Source organism: Dysidea avara, chromosome 1 (genome assembly GCF_963678975.1).
Source record: "Dysidea avara chromosome 1, odDysAvar1.4, whole genome shotgun sequence".
Taxonomy (NCBI): domain Eukaryota; kingdom Metazoa; phylum Porifera; class Demospongiae; order Dictyoceratida; family Dysideidae; genus Dysidea; species Dysidea avara.
In genome coordinates, this window is record NC_089272.1 from 42,700,643 (window position 1) to 42,722,800 (window position 22,158).

At 36.0% G+C, this 22,158-nt stretch overlaps 1 protein-coding gene across 1 annotated transcript in view; it reads left to right on the forward strand.

The window, feature by feature from the left end:
- Nucleotides 1-22,158, forward strand: part of LOC136264979 (uncharacterized) — a gene marked incomplete in the record, with an annotated part of 63,369 nt that overhangs the window by 37,214 nt on the left and 3,997 nt on the right. The window contains 20 exon segments of the mRNA XM_066059746.1: nucleotides 397-482; nucleotides 1,823-1,879; nucleotides 1,930-2,045; nucleotides 2,296-2,405; nucleotides 2,459-2,548; nucleotides 8,355-8,532; nucleotides 9,863-10,006; nucleotides 12,090-12,128; nucleotides 12,192-13,391; nucleotides 13,441-13,692; nucleotides 13,756-13,871; nucleotides 13,954-14,067; nucleotides 15,284-15,568; nucleotides 17,144-17,369; nucleotides 18,359-18,510; nucleotides 18,561-18,690; nucleotides 18,755-18,924; nucleotides 19,012-19,135; nucleotides 21,578-21,775; nucleotides 21,832-22,158. Coding sequence (XP_065915818.1) covers nucleotides 397-482; nucleotides 1,823-1,879; nucleotides 1,930-2,045; nucleotides 2,296-2,405; nucleotides 2,459-2,548; nucleotides 8,355-8,532; nucleotides 9,863-10,006; nucleotides 12,090-12,128; nucleotides 12,192-13,391; nucleotides 13,441-13,692; nucleotides 13,756-13,871; nucleotides 13,954-14,067; nucleotides 15,284-15,568; nucleotides 17,144-17,369; nucleotides 18,359-18,510; nucleotides 18,561-18,690; nucleotides 18,755-18,924; nucleotides 19,012-19,135; nucleotides 21,578-21,775; nucleotides 21,832-22,040 — 3,996 coding nt within the window.

Genomic DNA, 22,158 nt, shown 5'->3' on the forward strand with positions numbered 1-22,158 from the left:
ACAAGCTGTTACAGCAGTGAGCATGCTAGTGTAGTTCTCAGAATACTCCACGTTGTATAGGGAGGCTATAATACTCTTATTATACAAGTGTACATGTAAGTGTCTAGGTATTGGGGGTTTCATCATATATTTGTTGTGAAATGCAAAGTTTGTATAGTTTTATTTGGCTGCGTTACCTCTTATAATACTATCTGACACTGTGCTAATTCACAAAAACTCCCCATGTGAAAAGCTTAGCTGTGTAACAAGGTGCATCTACAAACGTTAGAGTGTCTGGAAACTGAAAGAGTATTTGGTGAGGCCAAAGGTGAATATTAATAATGAAAAAATGTACAATGAGTCATGTTCTGTTGTACTTTTGCTTTATTCCTAATTAATTTGTACTGTATGTTATAGACAGTGGAGTTTGGTAAATTATATCATTCATGTGAAAGCATTGAAGGCATTTACCTAGAGAATGAGGGAAGTTCACAAACAGCTAGGTAACTTACATTTCATTGTTCATTGTGGTTATTGTATATGTACTGCAATTTATATCAAGACAGCCAAGTTGCAAAAAAGGCCCCCAAAAAGTGTGGCAAAGATTTGAAATCAAAGGTGGGGACCAAGAAGTAGCTGCAATGATTATTAATTTTGATGATCACACTATTGGTATTATAATCATTGAAAACATTTCTTTACTGCCTTTTTTAGTTAAAGTTTTTTTACCCTGGCTTTTTAAGTTCCTCACCCTTGGCTGTTACAGTGTAGATATCACTTCTTTTTGTTATTACAAGCCCAAAAGCTGGCCTATGGCCTCAATAAAATTTCCTTTCTTCTTGTCTTTTACTACAGAAAAGTGAAGAGTTTTTATTTGTATATGTCTGTTTGAATTATTGTGGTTTTTACAAATTTTAATTACATAGAAATTAACTAATGTAACTGAATGTACTATAAGATGGCTTGTTAAGTAGCCGAGCAATCTACAGAGTGACTTGTTATGTACGTACCTGAATTTCGTAACGTTATGCTTTTTCAATTACTAATTATTCTTTCTGGTAATTCTTTTTTATTCACCTATTACTATTCCCTGGAGTGGTTCCTGGTATAGTAAAAGCCACATGGATTTTCTTCTGCAGCTGAAAATATAGTCACTTGCAAGTATAAAAACAATATGTACCTAAAGATCAAGATACTCTAATAGAGCAGTCACATAAAACTACAGTATCATTAGGGTAAATGACTGTTCTGTTAGCGCATTTTGCCTGGTTTTGTGCAGAAAATGTGAGGACATTCCTTTGCAAAATATTCTGTGATACTGCATGAATTAACATGAAAATTATTTTATTGTTCTGGAAGTATTGCTGATCCTTTTTACCACCAATTATTATTTCCAACACTATTCTGGCATAGTGTATGCATGCCTAACCTGACTGTTAATATTATTAGACTACTATCCCTCTAGGGACCTGCAAGGAGGCTAATGGTAAGCCTGTGAAGCAGGGAGTCAGATATTAGTAATGTAGTTAAACACTTTACAGGTTGTTATATAGCTTATTGCTCTGCAGGGTGGCTTGTTATGTAACTGAACTTCCTAACGTGTTATGGAGCTAAGCTGCCTACTTGGTGACTTATTTGTAGCTCTCTAATGCACTATTAAATTGTCTTAATCGATCACTTATTAAGCACCTAGTTAGTTTACGTAGTATAACTCAGCAGTTTTTAATGTGATTTTGTTCTAAACCATGCACTGAAAGGCCTTTCAGCCCACCCTGGTTTTCAGTTAAATCTCTTGAAGGTTTCCTTGATGACAAGTGTGTCGTGATACTGTATGTTTCTGTAGCTCCCACTGGGAGATGAGGACACTCAATCATGAACTGATGAATGGATACAAATCAAAGTAACCTCACAATAGTGTATGATGTCATTGTATAGTGTTCATTATTACAGTGATTATGAAGTGTTGAGTGAGTTCACTGTAGCCTTGTTAGAAGACAGTGGATGGTACAAGGCTAACTATACTGCATTACATGAACTGAACCAGGTTCCTTTGACATGGGGAAAAGGTGTGTAAGTCGCAATTGTATGGTACATACTGTTGCTTATGTCCAGTATTGTATACTACATAAATGTATACAGTAAGTATGCATGCAGCATATTACATGTATATGTTAGAGTATACAGTTGAATCTAGGTTTTGGGGTGATTATACAGAAAAGCAAAAATGTAAAATTTATGACACCTGTACTATATACCGAGTACATAGAATGTATTTTTTTCCTTTCAATTAGATGAAGTGTTTTTCATACTGTACAGGATTGGGATGTTCATTTTTAACTCATCAGTGTTACAGCACTACTGTTTATCCTTATTTGTGTGATGTAAACGATGATAAACCAATGTGTACTCATGACCATTTAAGCAAGGTACAGCATAAGCAGCATTGTTATTTTATCTATACTGACATTTAAACCACCAGGGTAACTGCACTGCATGGAGTGGATTTGATCACTGTCCTGTGGCGATTGCTGATAAGGTTCAAGACTATTGTCGAGCTGAGAACTCAATAGTATGTTTTTATTTTGGTTGTAATTTACATTAAAACAGCTAAGCTGGAAAATGGTGTGGCAGGGTATAAAAATGTGAAATTTATGGTGATAGCCAAGCAACAATTCCAATGTCAACCATTTAAATAGTAACACATTCTTTCATATGTTTGCAATGTAGGTGTTTGCTTTTGATAAGTTGTGTCACCGGAAAAATTGACAGGTCGATTAATAGAATTATTATTATATTAAGCTAATACGTAGGTAGACATGCATCTATTATGCTGGCACAATTTCAGGAATAATCAGTAGGTAGTTGAAAGAATTGTGGAATAGTCTGATGAGTTCTAGGAATAATTGGTGCAAAATTATAAGTTTTCCTTGTAGCCTGATGCAAAAATCTTTTGAATATACCACTGAAACAGTGCAAACATTAAAGATTGAGATACTCTAAAGCAGTCACTTACTCTAATAGAGCAGTCATCTTTGAGCAGTCACTTATATAAAACCGTAATTAATGTGCTTATGTCTGGCACAAATTTCAGGAATAATTTTGAGAGTAATAGGTGAATAAAAAAGAGTTTCCAGAAGAATAATTGGAAGATTTTTTGGGCATAATAGACTTAAGCCTACTAATAGGGATTATTAAAATGAAATACATTGAAATATGGAAGGTCATCACCTCACATACATCAAATACCAGGTGATGATCTTCCTTGTTTCAGCAGTATGTACGTAGCTTCATATCTTCTCCGTTGCACCTGTAGTACATACAGTTTTTTACTGGGATATTGTAGCTAGACAAATAGATATATTATCATAGAGTATGGTAGTATTGTATCAATAAGGTTTGGGCTATCCTGTCCAAGAGTATCACCCAAAAGCTCACCTTTCCTTCGAGATAGCTTGACAGTATTGGCTAAGTGTAATCAAATTCAAATGTAAAACATTTCTAGAAAGTATGGTTCTAAAAGTAAAGTAGAGACAGAGTAAAGGTAAAGTAGAGACAGAGTAAAGGTAAAGTAGAGACAGAGTAAAGGTAAAGTAGAGACAGAGTAAAGGTAAAGTAGAGACAGAGTAAAGGTAAAGTTAGTACAGTCAAACCTCTCTAATCCAATGCTCAATGGGAGCCATAAATTTTGCTGGATTAAGGAGGTTATTGGATTATCAAGTCACTTCTGTAATCTGACAAAGTACAATATTAGAATTATGTTAGATTATGCAGGTAAAATGGATCACACACAATACTTAATATTTTTAGAATTTACAAGTATTACAGCTTTTCTTCTATTATTGTCAACCAACTAAATGCTTTGGTTGCTTAAAAATTATTTCCTGTGATTGTTTTTAATGCTGCTATTATTCCCGGTTGGATTACAAAGGTCGAAAACAATGTATTTCTAAGTCTAGGGAATCAAATTTTGTGTCGGATTATGGAGTACAGAGGTGTCAGATTACAGAAATTGTTTTCTGTTCAAAAGTGTTGGTAAATGATATTTGGAGAGGATTCTGGATGCACAGGTGTCAGTTTAGAGAGGTTCAACTGTTAGTCTATGGAATAATTTTTTTGAGAAGGGAGTTTGCTTATAAGTGTGTAAAAGTTGTATTGTTGTGACTTCTAAAGCAATATGACGCTACTAGTGATGCACTGATTCTACCTTTTCAATACCAATCTGCTACCAATACATTTTAGGTGGATACTAATCCTGAGACTGATCCAATGCCGATCCTCCACAAGACACAGCCATCAACCATTCCAATAATAATTCTTACTAAACACATGCATTTCACTGATTTTGTGGCTACCAATCACAAGTAATATCATCCTTTATGGATTCACTGATTCTTGTGTCTTGGTTACTGCTCTTTTCACTGTACTGATACATGTACAGGATGTAAATGTACTTGCTGGTTTTTCCAAGGATTTTATGATTTATAGTACAGTAGCTCTCACCCAATTCTGTTAAATCTGCTATTTACATTGTCATCTTGAAATCTGGTTACAAAGTATTGCTGGTATCATACACTATCATACAGTATAGTGTATAGTAGGAACCACAAAGGAGTAGGCATGGCCCACGAAATAACATCACCAAAAAAAAAAGCCTCAATTTTCCCAGACAACGATGAAGCAGTCTTGGTTAGGTAAAACTAAGCCCAAGCAAGCTTTCAGATCAACTCGAAATGCTTTCAACAAGTTGCTACGGAATTTTAAAAATAATTAATTTTCTACTGACTGACTGAGTAACTGACTGATGCCTTCAGACAAGCGTAACTTGAGAACGGCTAAGGCTATGGGTAGGCTTGAGCCAATTATGCTTTGAAAATTGCCTATTATGCTTTTGAGCAGTGTTCAAAAATCCAGCCTATTATGCTCAAAATTATGCTCTCAAAATCAAGATTATGCTCGAGAGCTGACTGTTTTATTAGAGTATACCTGCATTTCCTGACTGCTGTATTAGAGTAAGTGACTGCTCTATTAGAGTATCTCGATCTTATTTCCATAAAGTGTGAATAATCAGTCAAGAAATAGTAAAATAATAACACTGCAAGGGTTTTTTGATATGAAATGCAGTAATATGTGCAGTGTGTTCATGTTGTGTACTATGTTTGGTGCACGCATTGTGCGTTTAATTAAAATTCTTGAAAATCATCCTATTATGCTGGCATAATGCTTGATGCTTTTGCTAGCCTATTATGCTCAAAATTATGCTGGCATAATTGGCGCAAGCCTAAATACGGGCTTGATGTTTTCACTGTTCAACGTCGCTTCGGCCCTACAGGTGCCTTTTGGCATACCGCAGTACGTACAATGCATTCTTCATGGACTTACCAGTGTCCTCCTTTGTGTCCCATTCATCTTTGCTGACAGCGAAAAGTGTCAATTTGGCGATAGCACATGATGGCTTCCCTTCGTAACGGAAATCATCCATATTTGTCATAGTGGCTATTTTGATGGCAGAGGTGCTTTTCAAACAGTTCTTGATTCGTACAGCTGTGTAACGGGTTGAACATAGCTGACAACAAAGTGTAATGGATACTTCACTTTTCAGATGATAATTGGGGTGCATGGTGCCATTCAGATGTAGTATGTGCAGGTTCACCAGTAATAGTAATTATTTACAAAAAGAAATATTAACAAACAAGCACACAGAAAAATTTGGAATTTCAACTAGAGTAGGACCATAACACATCAATAAAAAGTATTGAAACTAGCTGGAGTAGTGCACGATATTAAATCACAGTAAAACAATAAGAAGTGTTATAATGCACAGTAGGGATATAACACTTCTTATTGTTTTACTGTGCTTTAATATCGTGCACTACTCCAGCTTGTTTCAGTACTTTTTATTGATGTGTTATGGTCCTTACTCTAGTTGAAAATTCCAAATTGTTCTGTGTGCTTGCAATAGTAGTGACCACAAAGGGTAGGCGTGGCCCACAAAATAACATCACCCAAAAACCAGCCTCAATTTTCCCTGACGACGATGAGTCAGTATTTGTTAGGTAAAACTAAGCCCAAACAAGCTTTCAGATCGACCCGAAACGCTTTCAACAAGTTGCTACTGATTATTTTTAAAATTATTTAATGGAATTTTCTACTGACTGACTGACTGCCTGACTGACTGACTGATTCCTTCAGACAAGCGTAATGCAATAACGGCTAAGGCTACGGGCTTGATTTTTTCACTGTTTGACTTTGCTTTGGCCCAAGAGGTGCCTTTTGGCATACCACAGTACATACAGTGTATTCTTTATCGACTTACCAGTGTCCTCCTTTGTGTCTCATTCATCTTTGCTGACAGTCAATTTGGTGGTAGCACGTGATGGCTTCTCTTTGTAATGGAAATCGTCTGTATTTTTCATATTGGCTACTTTGATTGCAGAGGTGTTTTTCAAACAGTTTTTGATTCGTACTGCTGTGTAATGGGTTGAACATAGCCAATAACGAAGCGTAATGGATACTTCACTTTTCAGACAATAATTGATATAACTGAGGCACATGGTACTAACCCTTTCTTTCAATATTCGTGGGTTGCAGAGGTTCTTTTCAAACAGTTCTTGATTTGTACTGCTGTGTAACGGGTTGAGCATAGCTGACAATGAAGCGTAATGGATGCTTTCCTTTTCAGATGATATAGTTGGGGTGTGGCTTTTCAGATGATATTGTTGGGGCGAGTGGCACCATTTCAGATGCGGTATGCATGGGTTCACCAATCATAATAATACAAGTACACGAAAAAATTTGGAATTTTCAACTAGAGTAGGGACCATAGCACATCGATAAAAAGTACTGAAACAAGTTGGAGTAGTCCATGATATTAAATCACAGTAAAACAATAAGAAGTGTTATATCCCTTCTGTGTTCAAGATACCATAACGGAAATGCACAGTAGATCTAGAGATATAACACTTCTTATTGTTTTACTGTGGTTTAATATCATAAACTACTCCAACTTGTTTCAGTACTTTTTATCGATGTGCTATGGTCCCTACTCTAGTTGAAAATTCCAAATTTTTTCGTGTACTTGTTTGTTAACTTTTTTTGTAAATAATTGTGACTGGTGAACCCACGCATACCGCATCTGAAATGGCGCTGCGCACCCCAGCTACAGTATATCAATTATCGTCTGAAAAGTGAAGTATCCATTACGCTTCGTTGTCAGCTATGTTCAACTCGTTACACAGCAATACGAATCTAGAACTTTTCCGGAAAAACCTCTACAATCTACGTATACCAAAAGAAATGGTGCCGCGCCCCAGTTTTATTAACTATCGTCTGAATAGTGAAGTATCCATTACGCTTCGCTGTCGGCTATGTTCAACCCGTTACACAGCAATACGAATCAAGAACTGCTTGAAAAGCACCTTTGCATTCAAAATAGCCACTGTGAAAATATGGACGATTTCCATTTCAAAGGGAAGCCATCACGTGCTCGCGCCAAATTGACACCTTTCCCTGTCAGCAAAGATGAATGGGACACAAAGGAGGACACTGGTAAATCCATGAAGAATGCATTGTACGTACTGCGATATGCCAAAGGCACCTGTTGGGCCGAAGCGACGTCGAACAGTGATAAAATCAAGCCCGTAGCTTTAGCCGTTATCGAGTTACACTTGTCTGAAGGCATCAGTCAGTTACTTACTCAGTCAGTAGAAAATTCCGTTGAATAAATTTTTTTTTTAAATTCCGTAGCTACTTGTTGAAAGCATTTCGGGTCAATCTGAAAGCTTGTTTGGGCTTAGTTTTACCTCACCAATACTGCCTCATTGTCGTCAGGGAAAATTGAGGCTGGTTTTTGGGTGATTTTATTTCGTGGGCCACGCCTACTGCTTTGTGGTCCCTACTATATAGTTACTATCGTACTGTATGATTATTTACAAAAAAAAGTTAACAAACAAGTACACAAAAATTTTGAAATTTTCTACTAGAGTAGGGACCATGCATAGCACATCAATAAAAAGTACTGAAACAAACTGGAGTAGTGAATGATATTAAATCACAATAAAACGATAAGAAGTGTTATATCCCTACTGTGCTCAGGATAATGGAAATGCACAGTAGGGATAAAACACTTCTTATTGTTGTACTGTGATTAAATATTGTGCACTACTCCAACTTGTTTCAGTACTTTTTATCGATGTGCTATGGTCCCTACTCTAGTTGAAAATTTCAAATTTTTTGTGTACTTGTCTAATATAAGTTTTAGAGGTGTACCCCAATACAGCATGCCAAAATACAGTAGATCAAATATCAATACTAGGCATACTAGTGTGTCACTATAGACATTGCCATACATCATGTTGTAATTACATTGTGTTCTTTAGTCAGCAGGCCAAATGGACAGTTTTACAAATACTTCCATATGTGTCAGAGGAGTTAAATCCATAGCATCTTATTCTTGTGGTACCTACCTTGGCAATGAACACTCAGTTAATACACTTTGTGTAGAACAAACTTCGTATGGAGAAAATGACAATGCTCAATATGCTCTCATTAGAGAAGGTAATTAATGAATTTATGATGCATTAAAATGAAACACTAAGTATTGTTACCATACTATAGAAGCCATAATAGAACAGGAAGCCATAAATACTGTAAGGTATACTTGGGGCAGCTTATCAGCTGCTGATATCAGCTGCTGATATCAGCTGCTGATAATAATGGTCCTTCATCATTACTGCACTTGAGTAGCTAAAATGTAAAGTTTATTGAGATTAACACACTGTACCATTACTGTATTTAAAAATTTAATTCATCAATTTTGTATTATTTCCAATTGGCTATTGTGCATTGAGTAGCTACTATACAAAGTACAAATGTAACTGCATGGATTTTGGAAAAATTATCCAGATTGCACATATACCTTGATAAGGGTATATAAAATTACACAAGAGATGCTCCAATTTATTACCTTTCAGTCTACGTACTTCCAATACTTTTGGCCATTTACCTACCAAATAAGATATAAAATCAGTTGGATGAACGAAGTGGTATCACAAGTGCTCACAAAGGGGCGGAGGGCGGTGTGGTGGATGAGAGATAGACTTCAAAGTGAAGGTAGACCATGAATGAAGTCCATATATAAGGTTATAGGGTTATTAGGTGATGGTTTTTCTTAGTGGCTGATGTGCAGCAAAAGTATACACAGGAAATGTTTGGCCAAATACTGTATCATGTCATCCACTGATTCTTGTGAAGCCAGACCCTTCACAAGGCCAGAACCATCACCAGATCACCCAGAAAAGTTGTCTCTTAAAACCAACCTTGAGTAGTTAAAGTAATGCTGAGAGTCAAACCAAAGTATAGAGGTGTACCTATAATCAGATTGGTAATTGGTAGAGGCTGATAATTAGTAATTTTTACCACAATCAGAAATCAATTGTAATGGGCTGTGGCCAGCAGATTGTACTAAAAGGATGCCAAAGCACGTGCAGAAAAAGAAAGAAAAAAAAGTCACCAGCTAGAACTGAACTCGGACCTGGGGATTATAAGCTGTGTGCGTTGACCACTTAACTAAACCTCTAATATTAATGGAAAGGAATTAAAATATAAAGGAATGTATACATATGTTGACTGGTGTTTAAATGCGGTTTGCCAGTCGAATTTTTTGTCTACACCCTTGCACAACCCGTGCCATAAGTGACAAACAATGGCAGTTAGAAGGTTATTTAAAGCGAGGTAATTCTTAGATAATGAGCACTTCCTTTGGCACAAAAAATGCTTCAATACATATGTTAGTTGGCACCAAAGGAATACATGACAGACAGACAGACAGATGGCTTTTCAGTTTTATAGTATTATATAGATTAATGGTATACATGTTTGCTGGTAGGCCAACTCTATGGATGTCAAGATGGACATGCTGTGATAACTGATGATAACTGGATAATGTTTTGTCCTCCAACTGATGAGGTAGTATCGCGATCTCCACTAGTTTACAATGAGTTACCTGTGATTCCACCAACAGCAGAACTTGGTAAGATTAATGGTATACTGTATATGTAGTAGTTCTACCATGGCTGCCAGGTATTTTGCTCATACGTATTTTATACATCCAAATCCCAAGGACTGCAGATGTATACAGTATATCAGCAAATCCCAAACAGCTGTGGTATAAGTGATATAATTGCATCTTGTGCTCACCTAATAGGTGAAAGAACTACAAAGCACTCACCCCATTTGTTTATACACTGATGTTAGATGATCAATTGCGGTTTTAAAAGTGTGAGCTAATAGCTCTCAGAATGCTATCCATGTGTCAATACACAACGTTACAACTTACAAATAATGGTTTCAAGTTTTATATTTTTACCCTTTTGCACTGCTTTAATGCTATAATACTAACTTTACTATTGAGACAGTAATTAACTTACTGTAAGTGTTTAGGACTGTACATTACATTAGTGGTGGAGATGGGGGGCCGGGGGGCCATGCCCCCCCCCCCCACTTTTATGGGATGCTGTTTGCAAGAAAAGATCGAGATACTCTAATAGAACAGTCAGGATCTAGATACTCTAATAGAGCAGTCACAGTATTCAGAGAATCAGTGTAGCAAGCTACTTAGCTACGTATGTGTAGTTATAAATAAGGAGATAGAATTGGTGGAGAGCAGCTATTGTCAGCAGGTAGTTACCCTTTTTTTTTTTTTGGTCTTCAGTTTACAGCTGGCCTGGCCCCCTCACTCTTTGGCCTGCTCCACCACCCCTGATACATTACAAACCTATTTTCAATAATTAGTGTGATCTTATTCTGTGTTCTAACACATGATACATAGTAGAAGTACACATTCATGCATCCCCAAAATGATTATTATAGTGATCCTTTATCTCAGAAAATAGATTGTTAACAATCGACTTGTCGTAATTTTCAACTGCACTCAGCAAACATACTGAATCCCACAATGTAATCCTAAATGTTGCTTAATCAAGTGTATCATATCAAAGCCATGAGCAAACCACATATTCATGATTATTTCCTAGGCAATGTGCAAGTTAAACCCTGAGTGGCATCTTTGAACACCCACGCTAAAATGTACAACATCACTCAAATGCAATGTCGTCGTGCGAGAGTGTGGCCAATTAAAAAAAACTTACTAAAAATTTAAAGGGTGTGGCACCTTTGCGTATTCATCCCAAATGAAACAGAATTAATACTTGCAACAAAATAGGTGCCAAATCATTTAATTAAATCGCTAACACTTTTTGTGAGACGATGTTGCATTTGAGTGGTACGTACTGTACTGTAGTTTTATGGCGATCACATACAGTGCATGTGACTGGATTTAGGAAAATCACCCATATGGAGAGATTGTTGATTGGACTCCTGTAATCTGTGTAGGGACCACCTATTCCTCCGTGGTTTGCATTAAACTACTCAAGAAGGTTACGTGTAGATCTACAATATCATATAACTTTTACTAACCTTCTTTATTTCATTGACAGGTAGTATCATCATAATTATCATCTTAGAAACAGCCAAAAATTCAGCAAATTTGCCTTATGTCACGCTCAATCATGCAACAATGTTCAGATAAAGCTTGTGATAATATCCATTAACCATAAAGTCCAAACCACACATTCATAGCATATTTAATGAGATATATACATAATTATTTTGAATGCATGTGTGTAACAAGAGACACTATAGTTGTATTCACATTTAATGGAACACTTTTATTAATTAATTAATTAATTAGGGCCAAAGGATTAACAACTTTTAATCATAGTACTGATAGTAGTCACCATAAGTTTGACTAAGTGTAGTCCCTTGTCACTTGCACATTATTACTGTAATATGTAACTTGCTGATTGATGTCAATAAATTACAGTTCCCATGCAAATGCCTTTTTCAGTTACCTGACACTTTGTGTGGCTTTCCTAGATAAGAAACAAATGCCAAGTTAAACATTAGAATACTTATATTACAGTATGCATCAAGGCTGAGTCTGGGTTTGAATGCTTAAAACTATGTGACCAACCTCCACTGGAGGACAAAAGTGTATTATATATATATATATATATAATGAGATTTCAAATGCTTTGTATATGTTATGTACATAGATATCAGTGATCTGGATGCATTTAACAATGTTTTACCTGGTAAGTCTATTATAGTACTGTAAAAATTCACACTAATGATATGTGTGTGAATACTATTTATAGTCACAGATGTAAGAAGTGATCAAAATCTAGTATCGTTTGGAGGAGTCAGTTTCCATAATAGCATCAATGTCATGTTACACATTATTCCACATTCTACTGGTGTAATTCCAGTTTGTCATCTATTTGGCTGTACAACATGTATTAATCCCATAGTGGTAGACTCTTATACAGTGATCAGTGATAGTGTAATGTACTTAGTAACTAGTGGATCAGTAGTGGTCAGTGCAGAGTTCACCAATATACTAACACAAGCTAAACATTACAGTCTTATGTTGATGTTAAATCCACAAGCCAGTTACTCTTTTGTGTATTATGCAGTATCTACACTGTCGAATGATGGTAGTTTCTTCAGAGTTACTGCTTTAACTAGCAATGTGGAGGTTAGGATAGCTCCTAGTAAAAATGTGACTATTAATAGTTTTAAAATTTCCTATGGAGAAGAGTACAGTACTACACTAGATATTGGAGAGTCAGTGATGGTTACCAGTAGTGAAGATCTTACTGGTTCTAGAGTAACTGCTAATAAAGCAATATCATTTTATTCTGGTCACTATTGTGCTACAGGTAGTACTGACAATTGTTCAGTTCTCATTGAGCAAATTCCTCCATTCAATTCATGGGGGAACAGTTTCATGTTACACACCAATGTCAGTGGGTTGATAGGAAACATGTTCAAGTTGATATCATCTGATATTGGTGCTAGTGTGTCAATTAACTGTACTAGTGATGGAATCAACTATGAGAGTAACAACTACCATCTTAGCTTTAGACAACACCTTGTTTTATCCGTTACTCATCATCACTGCATAGTTAACTCTGATGAGAATATTCTGATCATACAATTCAAAGATACTACCTTTATGACCATCCTACCAGCAATTGACCAGTTTGAAGATCACTATGTGTTGAATACAAACAACAGTGGTACTCGTGTTGCTTTAACTGTTATGGGAACTAATCCTAATATCCATCCCATATTGCTTGATAACAATCCCTCAACTATCAAGTGGGTAGCTATCAATTTATATAAAGAAGTATATTATTATGGAGTACTACAACTACCTGCTGGTAGACACACACTAACCTTCTCAGGAGGTCATGTTAAATTTGGAGCTACCATATATGGATCTAGTGGGACTGATACATATGCACTTCCAGCTGGAATGAAACTTGATCTAGCTACTGATCTACCATCACAAGGTATGGTTAAATCTGTTAAAATGATAATGTATTTACAATATTTCTCCAGCTCCTTCACTAGTTCAAAATGCAGTTTTGCAAGTTGATGAAACCATCAATGTCACATGGACACCTCCAGATTATCCGCATGGAGTCATTTACCAGTACATTGTACAGAGAGTCAACTCTAGTGGAAAATTTTATCATCATGTTCCAGCTAACCAACACACAATATCACTACCCTACTTAAATGATGGCCTTATTTTTGTAGCTGCTGTTAATCTATATGGTCAGAGTGTGTTTAAGAATGCTAAAGCTCAAAGTAATACATTTACTGTATGAACATGTATTACAAGTTATCATGTGCGGCTTTGTATTCTTATAGTTCCTTGTCAACCATCTCCTTGTATCAATAATGGCATTTGTCATTATTTTCACCAAACATCTACTTGTAGTTGTAGTGATCCCTATGATGGTAGACACTGTGAGACTGTTCAGAAAGTAAGTATGTGTTATAGTGTATATCAAACTGGTATGCTGTTGTTTCAAATATTTACATAATATATTCCATTAATGTACGTAGCTTTACCCAACTGGGAACAGTCTGTCATTATCACCAAGTCACGATGGAAACTCAGGGGCCCTCTACTTATCTCAAGATTTTACACTTTTTGCAAATCCCAGCAGGAAAGCATATGTATGTATGTGTGTATATAACTTTGTAGACACATCTTTTGTAGATGTGTATGGATGTATGAAGTGAAATTTATACAGTCAGTCAGGGCATTTGAAAATGAAGACACCCAGACACTAGGCAATGGTCCCACACTATCCCTTAACATTTTAATCAACCTGGATCAAGACACCTTTGTAATCAGGACACGTTTGGTTGAAAACCAAAATGTACTTAATGATAGTAAATTGTAATAATGCACGGAGCTATTAACATCATTGTAGAAGTTTCACGGTTGCCACCTAGTTGACATTTACACATTTAATCCCTAATTCAGTCTAGGCCTGAGTCAAATGTGCTCACAATTTTGCCCAAAATGCTTTCAAGAATTCCAAAATTTTTGCCCATTATGCTCTTTCAGTGTTCCTATTATGCTCCTACGTAAGTTAGCAAACTTTGTTACAATTATCTCAGAACATCTTAATCAATGAATGCTCTATTAGAGTATTTCACTGCAAAGTGACTGTTCTATTAGATATATCAACCTAAGGAGCTATGTACAATGCATTTGAGTGCTCTATTAATTGCAGTTTCCACTGACTGCTCTATTAGGGCATACCAATCTATTTTCATGGAATTAAGTTCCATAGTTTGAAATATCCACCTAGTATGCTAACATTATGCTGGCATAATACTCCAGCCTATTATGCTTTTATTATGCTGGCATATTTGACATAAGCCTACTTCAGTTATGGCTATACTATGGACAGGCCAATGCAAGGAATTAAATTTAAATATATCAGTTAGTATACGTTGCTGCAGCTGTGAAGTGGATACTGTAGACGATTTCTCTTGTTCCATTGGTTTTTTTCTGTGATCTAATGTAATATTTCTTATACTTGTTAATTTCATTATGTGTATGCAATAAATCAGTCACAAAAAAACCTACAGTTGTACTTACATACAGGTATCTACATAGATACTGTATAATTCTAACTAGTAACAAACAAAATGTTGGCAGTTTTTCTACTCTGTGTGTGTGTCTGCGTCCATGCATGCGTGTGTGTGTGTGTGTGTGTGTGTGTGTGTGTGTGTGTGTATGTGTGTATGTGTGTGTGTGTGTGTGTGTGTGTGTGTGTGTGTGTGTGTGTGTGTGTGTGTGTGTGTGCAAGTGTGTATGTATACATGTATGTGGTGTGTGGATGCTCATAAACATAATTACATATGTGTATGTGCGTAGGTGAGTGTCAATGGAATCATTAGCCTTGATTACTGTTTTGATGGACACACTGCACATCCATTTCCTCTGAGTGAAAATAATAAGATCATTGCACCATTCTGGGCTAATGTTGACACCAGAGGAACTGGAAATGTCTTCTATCGTGAGACCACTGATCCTAGTCTCCTTGCTAGAGCAACCAGTGAAATAAAAGCAGCTTTTCCTAATACTGCAGATTTATCAGTTGATAACTTGCTAATTGTAACATGGGACAGAGTTGGCTATTACCCTAGTGAAACCGACAAGGTAATATTAGTAATATGTTATATATGGTTACAGTAAAATATTGTATTACATATATGTAGTAGTGATGTCTGCATGTAATACTAAGTAATGCAACCAGCTCCAATAGAAACATTCCAAAATTACATCAACTTCATAGAAACAACTTTCCACCATTTAGTGGCCAGTTTCTATGGTGAGTTTAGTGGTTCAAAACTGGACTAGCTGCTTGGTATTGACATCATCCAAATGTTGCATACCTCAGAACATTAAGAGAAGTTATAGGGTGGTTACCTTCAATACAAGGGAAGCAAAGATATCTTTCACAACTTCTTGTGATGTAGGTAAGTTGCTAGACTATACAGTGTAGTTATGTAGAGTATGCCTGTTGGTAGCACAAGCATTCACTGATGTTACCAGGTCTATACCTTGTCTTGTAGGGAGTATATGCGGTCAGACACCTTCTACTTGCTACTCTGACAAATTTATCATGTAGCTACATAAACAGTATATTTACGGATACTTCTGGCATAGTAATGTGGCTACCCTGTCCTTGAAATCATGTCTTTAGCATTAATCAATCATTGTACTACAGTGTATAGGTAACACTTTCATCCTGGTCAATGGATGAAGGTTTGATCTCTACATGTTTATCTGAAGGACTTCTTAAAGTGATTCAAAACATTAAAGATGCTGTGCCATCTATTTTTTTCCAATTGACAAATCTGAAGTGACATTTTAAAAGTTCACTATATTCTCCTTTTAATTAATTTGTGAAGTTTAAAAATAAGTTTGAAATAATTATAAGCATGTATATGCTGATGACACTTGCATTTTTATAAATGCTAACAATATCACACAGTGTGGTAATACTGTACAGTAGGGACCACACAAAGACTGCACACTCCTGTTAGAGAATATCCTGTCTCACCTATCCTTCAATAATGCTTTGCAGTGTGTCATTGTCAGGTAGAATCACACCAAAACAGATCGACAAAAATGCTTCCAATACATTTCTTTAAAACATCACAGATTTTCTACTGACTAAAGTATGTTATGACACCTTTAGACAAATGTACAGTAACTCAATAACTGCCATCGCTACAGACTTGGATTTCTTTGAAAATCATCGTTGCTGGTGTCTGAGACATGCCTTTTCACTAACTGCAGCAACAGTGCATGCATTATAGTATTACCTTTGCCCTACGTTGTTTCCCATTTTTTCACTTGCAAAATAAGGTGTTGATTAACAGTAGAGTATCTATGGCTTTGTGTATTTTAAATCAGCAATGTATGCTGGTGGAGTCTCTGTCAGTGGTTAAGTCATGTTAATTAGTATAGTTCCATATGTGTAGGAATCTGATTCCACTGTTTTACTCATTCTTGTGTTTTGTTGCTATTTTTCTACCCCGATGGCCTTATTAATTCTCTTTATAGAGTAGAGAATTACCCAAAGGCATTAATGGACTTATTACCCTGTAGTCTAACTGGCAGTTGAAACCACTAGGTGACATTTACTTGTTACAAAACAGTGCTTCTACTGTATATATGTAGTGGATGCAATACAATTTCAGTAAAATTAATATGCTATATGTATAGGTTAACACATTTCAATGTGTGCTTGCTACCAGTGGAACTAAATCTTTTGTGATATTCCTGTATGGGGACTTACAGTGGGGTGGTGGTGAAGCTGTGGCTGGAATTAATGCTGGTGATGGTGGCGATTTCATCACCATTCCTGGATCACTATCTCAAGATATCCTTGGTCTCACTGAGACCACTAATGTAGGTGATCCTGGAGTGTGGATGTTTGAAGTTGATACAGGTAATAGTACCAATGTCTCATAGAATACATTTAGTCATATATTAATATGATAAAAATGATATTTTTAGTACCCATCACGAACATCTGGCAGCATCCAATTCAGCGATTTCAAACACAACCTTGTCAAATAGATGTAGCATTTGAACAGTTGCAGGATACCAGTTTTCTTATACAGTAGAATAGCTAACATATTAAAGAATGAGTTTTATTTTACTATATATCATACATTTCACCAATAAAATTTTGTCTATCAGTATTATCTTTAGGCTTGTGCCAATTTGTTGACACAATTCCAGCATATAACAAGTTACCGGTTAGTAAAAATATCATGCATTATGCCAACTTAATAACTTTGTAGTTAGTTAAATTACAGTAAAATACAGTACACAATGTTCATACCAATAAACGCAAATCTGAAAATCATATTAAAACGTTGTCTACTTCTTGGCTGATTTTAGGATGAGATACGTACATAATAATAGTCAAAATACCGGTAGTGAGCTGTCATAATAAAATTAATATTGATTTGAAAGCAACAAAATATTTGAGTTCTGTATGGAACAGTTACTGTATGTGGAAGATACAGAACAGATATTACTTTTTTTATGGAAGTCAATACAGCTATGATAACCTGAAAATTTTAATTCACAAATAATATGTATGTTCTACAACTATGGATAGAAACAGATTTCATCAGTGCTTACTAACAATCTGATAGCCAAAAACTGATATGGTTAGAGCTAGATAAATGCCTCCAAAGAAGATGATTAAAAAGCACAATTACACTTGCATGTTTATTCTTGTATAGAACTCGTGGCATGTTCTTGAGACTTACACAGCACTTCCTGCTATAGTCTTGCTGTATTAGTCACTTGAACACATACACTCATCCTCTTACCAATATTTAAATGAGATTTCAGGATACCATTTAGGGTATACCTATGGTGCACAATCACTGTAATTACATGGACTTTAATCTGGCTGTTTAGTACCACAAAGAGTAGATCCTAGTAACAGTTTCAAGGCTGTCTTCATCACATCAACTACCATCACTTTCACATGGAATACTCCACCAGACAATGATAGAGTAATAAGTTGGTACATTATCACATGCTATGATCCAAGCAATAATAATTTTCAAGTAAGTTTGACACCATTTAATGTGTAACACTACTATGTGTGTGATGGTAGGTAAATGTATCTGGTACTGATACACAAGGGGAAGTTACTGGATTAACTCCACTCACTTCATACAATTGTATAATACATAGATTATATGGACCAGTAAATGATCCAATCACTGTAACAACTTCTCGTCCAGGTACTGTTTGAACTAGCACAAAGCTACAAGATTGAGTTACTGTATGTACGATATTTTCTCACAGCTCCCAATCCTCCAGTAATACTGTCAGTCACTACAATTGATAGTCAGTCAGTTCATGTAACCTGGAGAGCACCAACACAACCTAATGGAGTATTGATCAGTTACATTATATCATATCACACATACTATGGCAGTGATGTAGCAATTTATGTACCTTACAATGGAAGGATGGTAAGCACATAATTACAATTTGTATATGTAAAGTGTGTGCATGTTAGGATGAAGATTTACTATCACTTACGTATACATGTGTTATAGACACAATCTTATGATATTACTGGACTAGCTCCATATCAGCTAGTCACTGTGACCATCACAGCTACGAATAGAGGAGGAAGAAGTGGGAATAGTAATGTGATGATGAATAGAACAAGTGAAGCAAGTAAGTAAAATTAGAATCTGTTTCATATATTATAATAACTATGGAGTCGTAACTATGAGGGGTTCGAACAAACCACTCTGGTTATGCCAATTTTTTTAGGTAGACTGTCAGATGAGGGCACACTCATTTACAGAAAAGGGAGTGGCCATAAGGCACTGAAAGCTACCCTCGGTTGGCTAACTGTAGTAGAACCATGCTTTGTCCCTATACACCTTAAAATTTAGATGAAGCTGAACAGCTGCTTAAAAATTGATATGCATACTTTAACTAGTATTTTTTAAAAAATTTAAAATGAAGTAGGGATCTATGCAGTGAAACAAGAGATGAATGTTGGTGTTACAGCATAGCTCAGTGGAAAGTCCCTACTTTGGCATTGAACAAAATAATAATAGCTAATATACCAAAGTAAGGACTTCCCACTGAGCTTTGCTGTAACACCATCATTCATCTCTTGTTTCACTACTTTTTATTGCATAGATCCCTACTTTATTTTTAAATTAACAATACTAGTTTGTTTAGTTTTTTGTTGTGGCACAGCTACTGTAGCTACAATGTAACTTGTATTAATCCACTTGTATTTTCCACATCTGTAGATATAGAGAAGGCAGACACCATCACTTACAAACAACTTGCCCATTTGCTCAGTGAGAAGTGGAGTTCCCCATATTCTGTGGATATGGTCAGGCTTCACTGTAGTTTGGGGTTTTCCTTGCTGCACTCTTCAATAATGTGTATCAGGGAATGCGTTCTAGATCCAAGCGTCCCTGTTTGCCTCCAGCTGTCAACCTTGCTGTTGCTGAGGGGCACCAATCTCCTTTAGAATAATAATGTATTATATATTATTATTGTGCTTGCTCTTTTTCTTATAAAAATAGCTCTGTGAGAACTAGCTACTAACTTGTAATTTCATACATAACAATAATACATACACATATGAGCTAAAACAATAATTATACTAAATATATAGTCAAGTTGGAAAGGAGATGCTGGGAATAGTGGGGAAAGATGAATACAGGGTAAAGAGAGAAGAATGGGAACTGGTAGGTACTAGCGGAGAGATACATGACTGTTGTATTAGAGTAACTGTTGTATTAGAGTACATCTCAAGTCAGCAAAGGGGTGTGCAGCTAGCTATACCAATAAAGAGTGAGGTGATCTTGTTTACTGTTAAGTAAATAGCTAGATTGTTAAGAGGTTGGGTCTCTGTACTCTTCGCTATTAGTCTACCTATTGATCTTTATTTAGTGGGCGTGGTTGCAAACCTATTGGGAACAGGATCCCAATTGTGAAGTTACAGATATCTAGCAAGTGCAGCTACCTCTTATAGTAGTGCTGGGACTGAAGCACTTCTGAAATCCAGCTCTGAAATGGAAAATTAATGCTTCGATATGGTTTCGTTGGATGAAGAAGAAGACAAGCAGCTTGATTGAAGATAAAAGAAAAGACAAGGCGCAGAGGGCCTGCACTCGTCGGAACCCCAAAAGGCACATCCCACTGGTGAGTTTGTTATTGTGGCCGTTCGCTGCTTTGTTTGGTCTCTAGGCTTGTGACCATGGTCAGTGAATGAGGCAGATGAAATTTTGAGTTTTGGCGATTTAAAAACAAATTCCATATCCGGCCGTCTGAAAGTGTTTTCTTGTTTTTAATACTGTATTAATTTTATGTTAGATGGATTAGTATTATTCCATAAAGGTGGTTTTCGTCACGTAAGATGTCTCAAGGATGATTGTTAAAGGCAGTTTTTTGGTGGAGCGCTTCACTTATGATGCAATCCCTACTTAAACAGTACTACCGTACTGTTTGATAGAGCAGTCATGCAGCAAAACACTTGTGGCTATTCTTAGATTATCCATATATGTGACCGGATTTGACAAAACCAGGCTTCCACACACATCCAAATTTACGACTTTGAAGGACCATAATTCAGTATAAAAGTGAGCTATCAGTTTCAAATTTGGACGTGTTATTACATAAAGCAATGAAAGCATTGTGTGAACATTGTAGGGCAATAGCATACTGCGTTGTCAAGTTACTAGCAATTAAAGTCGAAGAATTGGATGTGTGTGGAAGCCTGGTTTTGTCAAATCCGGTCACATATTGTCATCTTGCATAATCAAAATTAACATAAATATTAATGTATCCATACATTCGAAACATATTACTGTAATTTGCTTTTTATTCGTGCAAAAAAATTATGATAAAAATGTTTGTGTGAAATTATTTTCGTATGACTTATGTGAATGACTGCTCTATTAGAGTAGTTCAACCTTGTGTAAAAAGTTTTATGTAACAAATTTTTGTACAAATTTTGCATACAAAAATTTTACACTGAAAAAAGCAAACTACGGTATGTCATATTATTGCATAAAGCACTTGCATTTTGTAAGTTATTTAATATTGTGTCTTTATCATTATTTTATAAATGCAACCTTTCCTACCCAGCTCCTGGTGTAGTGCAATTTCATGTTATCAAATCACCCAACACCAATTCAGAAGTAATAGTGAAGTGGAACCCACCCCTACAACCTAATGGAGTTATCACATCATATGAAGTGATCTACCAAATATATAAGGATGACAGTAGCAGAGTGCAAGCTAGAGCAAACAGCAATGCTAAAACTTACACCATTCAAAATTTAAGTGAGTGTCAATTGATGATTATGATCATAATGTCATATCCAAGTTTACTTTTCCAGACCCAGGTACTCCTTATCAAGTGAGAGTAGTGGCATTCACCAGTGTTGGTATGGGAGTATTGAGTGATTATGTCATATTCTTCAGTAAAGAACTGGCACCAACTAAACCACCAGAAAATGTACACGCTAAATGGTTGAATTCTACAACAATCAATGTCACCTGGACTCCATTAAGTCTTTTTGCTGCACACGGATTTTCCATATTATAGAGTAGTGCTCACGTATATTGATATCTATGATGAAAAGAAACAACTTGTAGCAGTAGCTAATAATAGCTTTGCTATATTCACTAACTTGGATAATGACACACGATATTCAGTGGTAGTG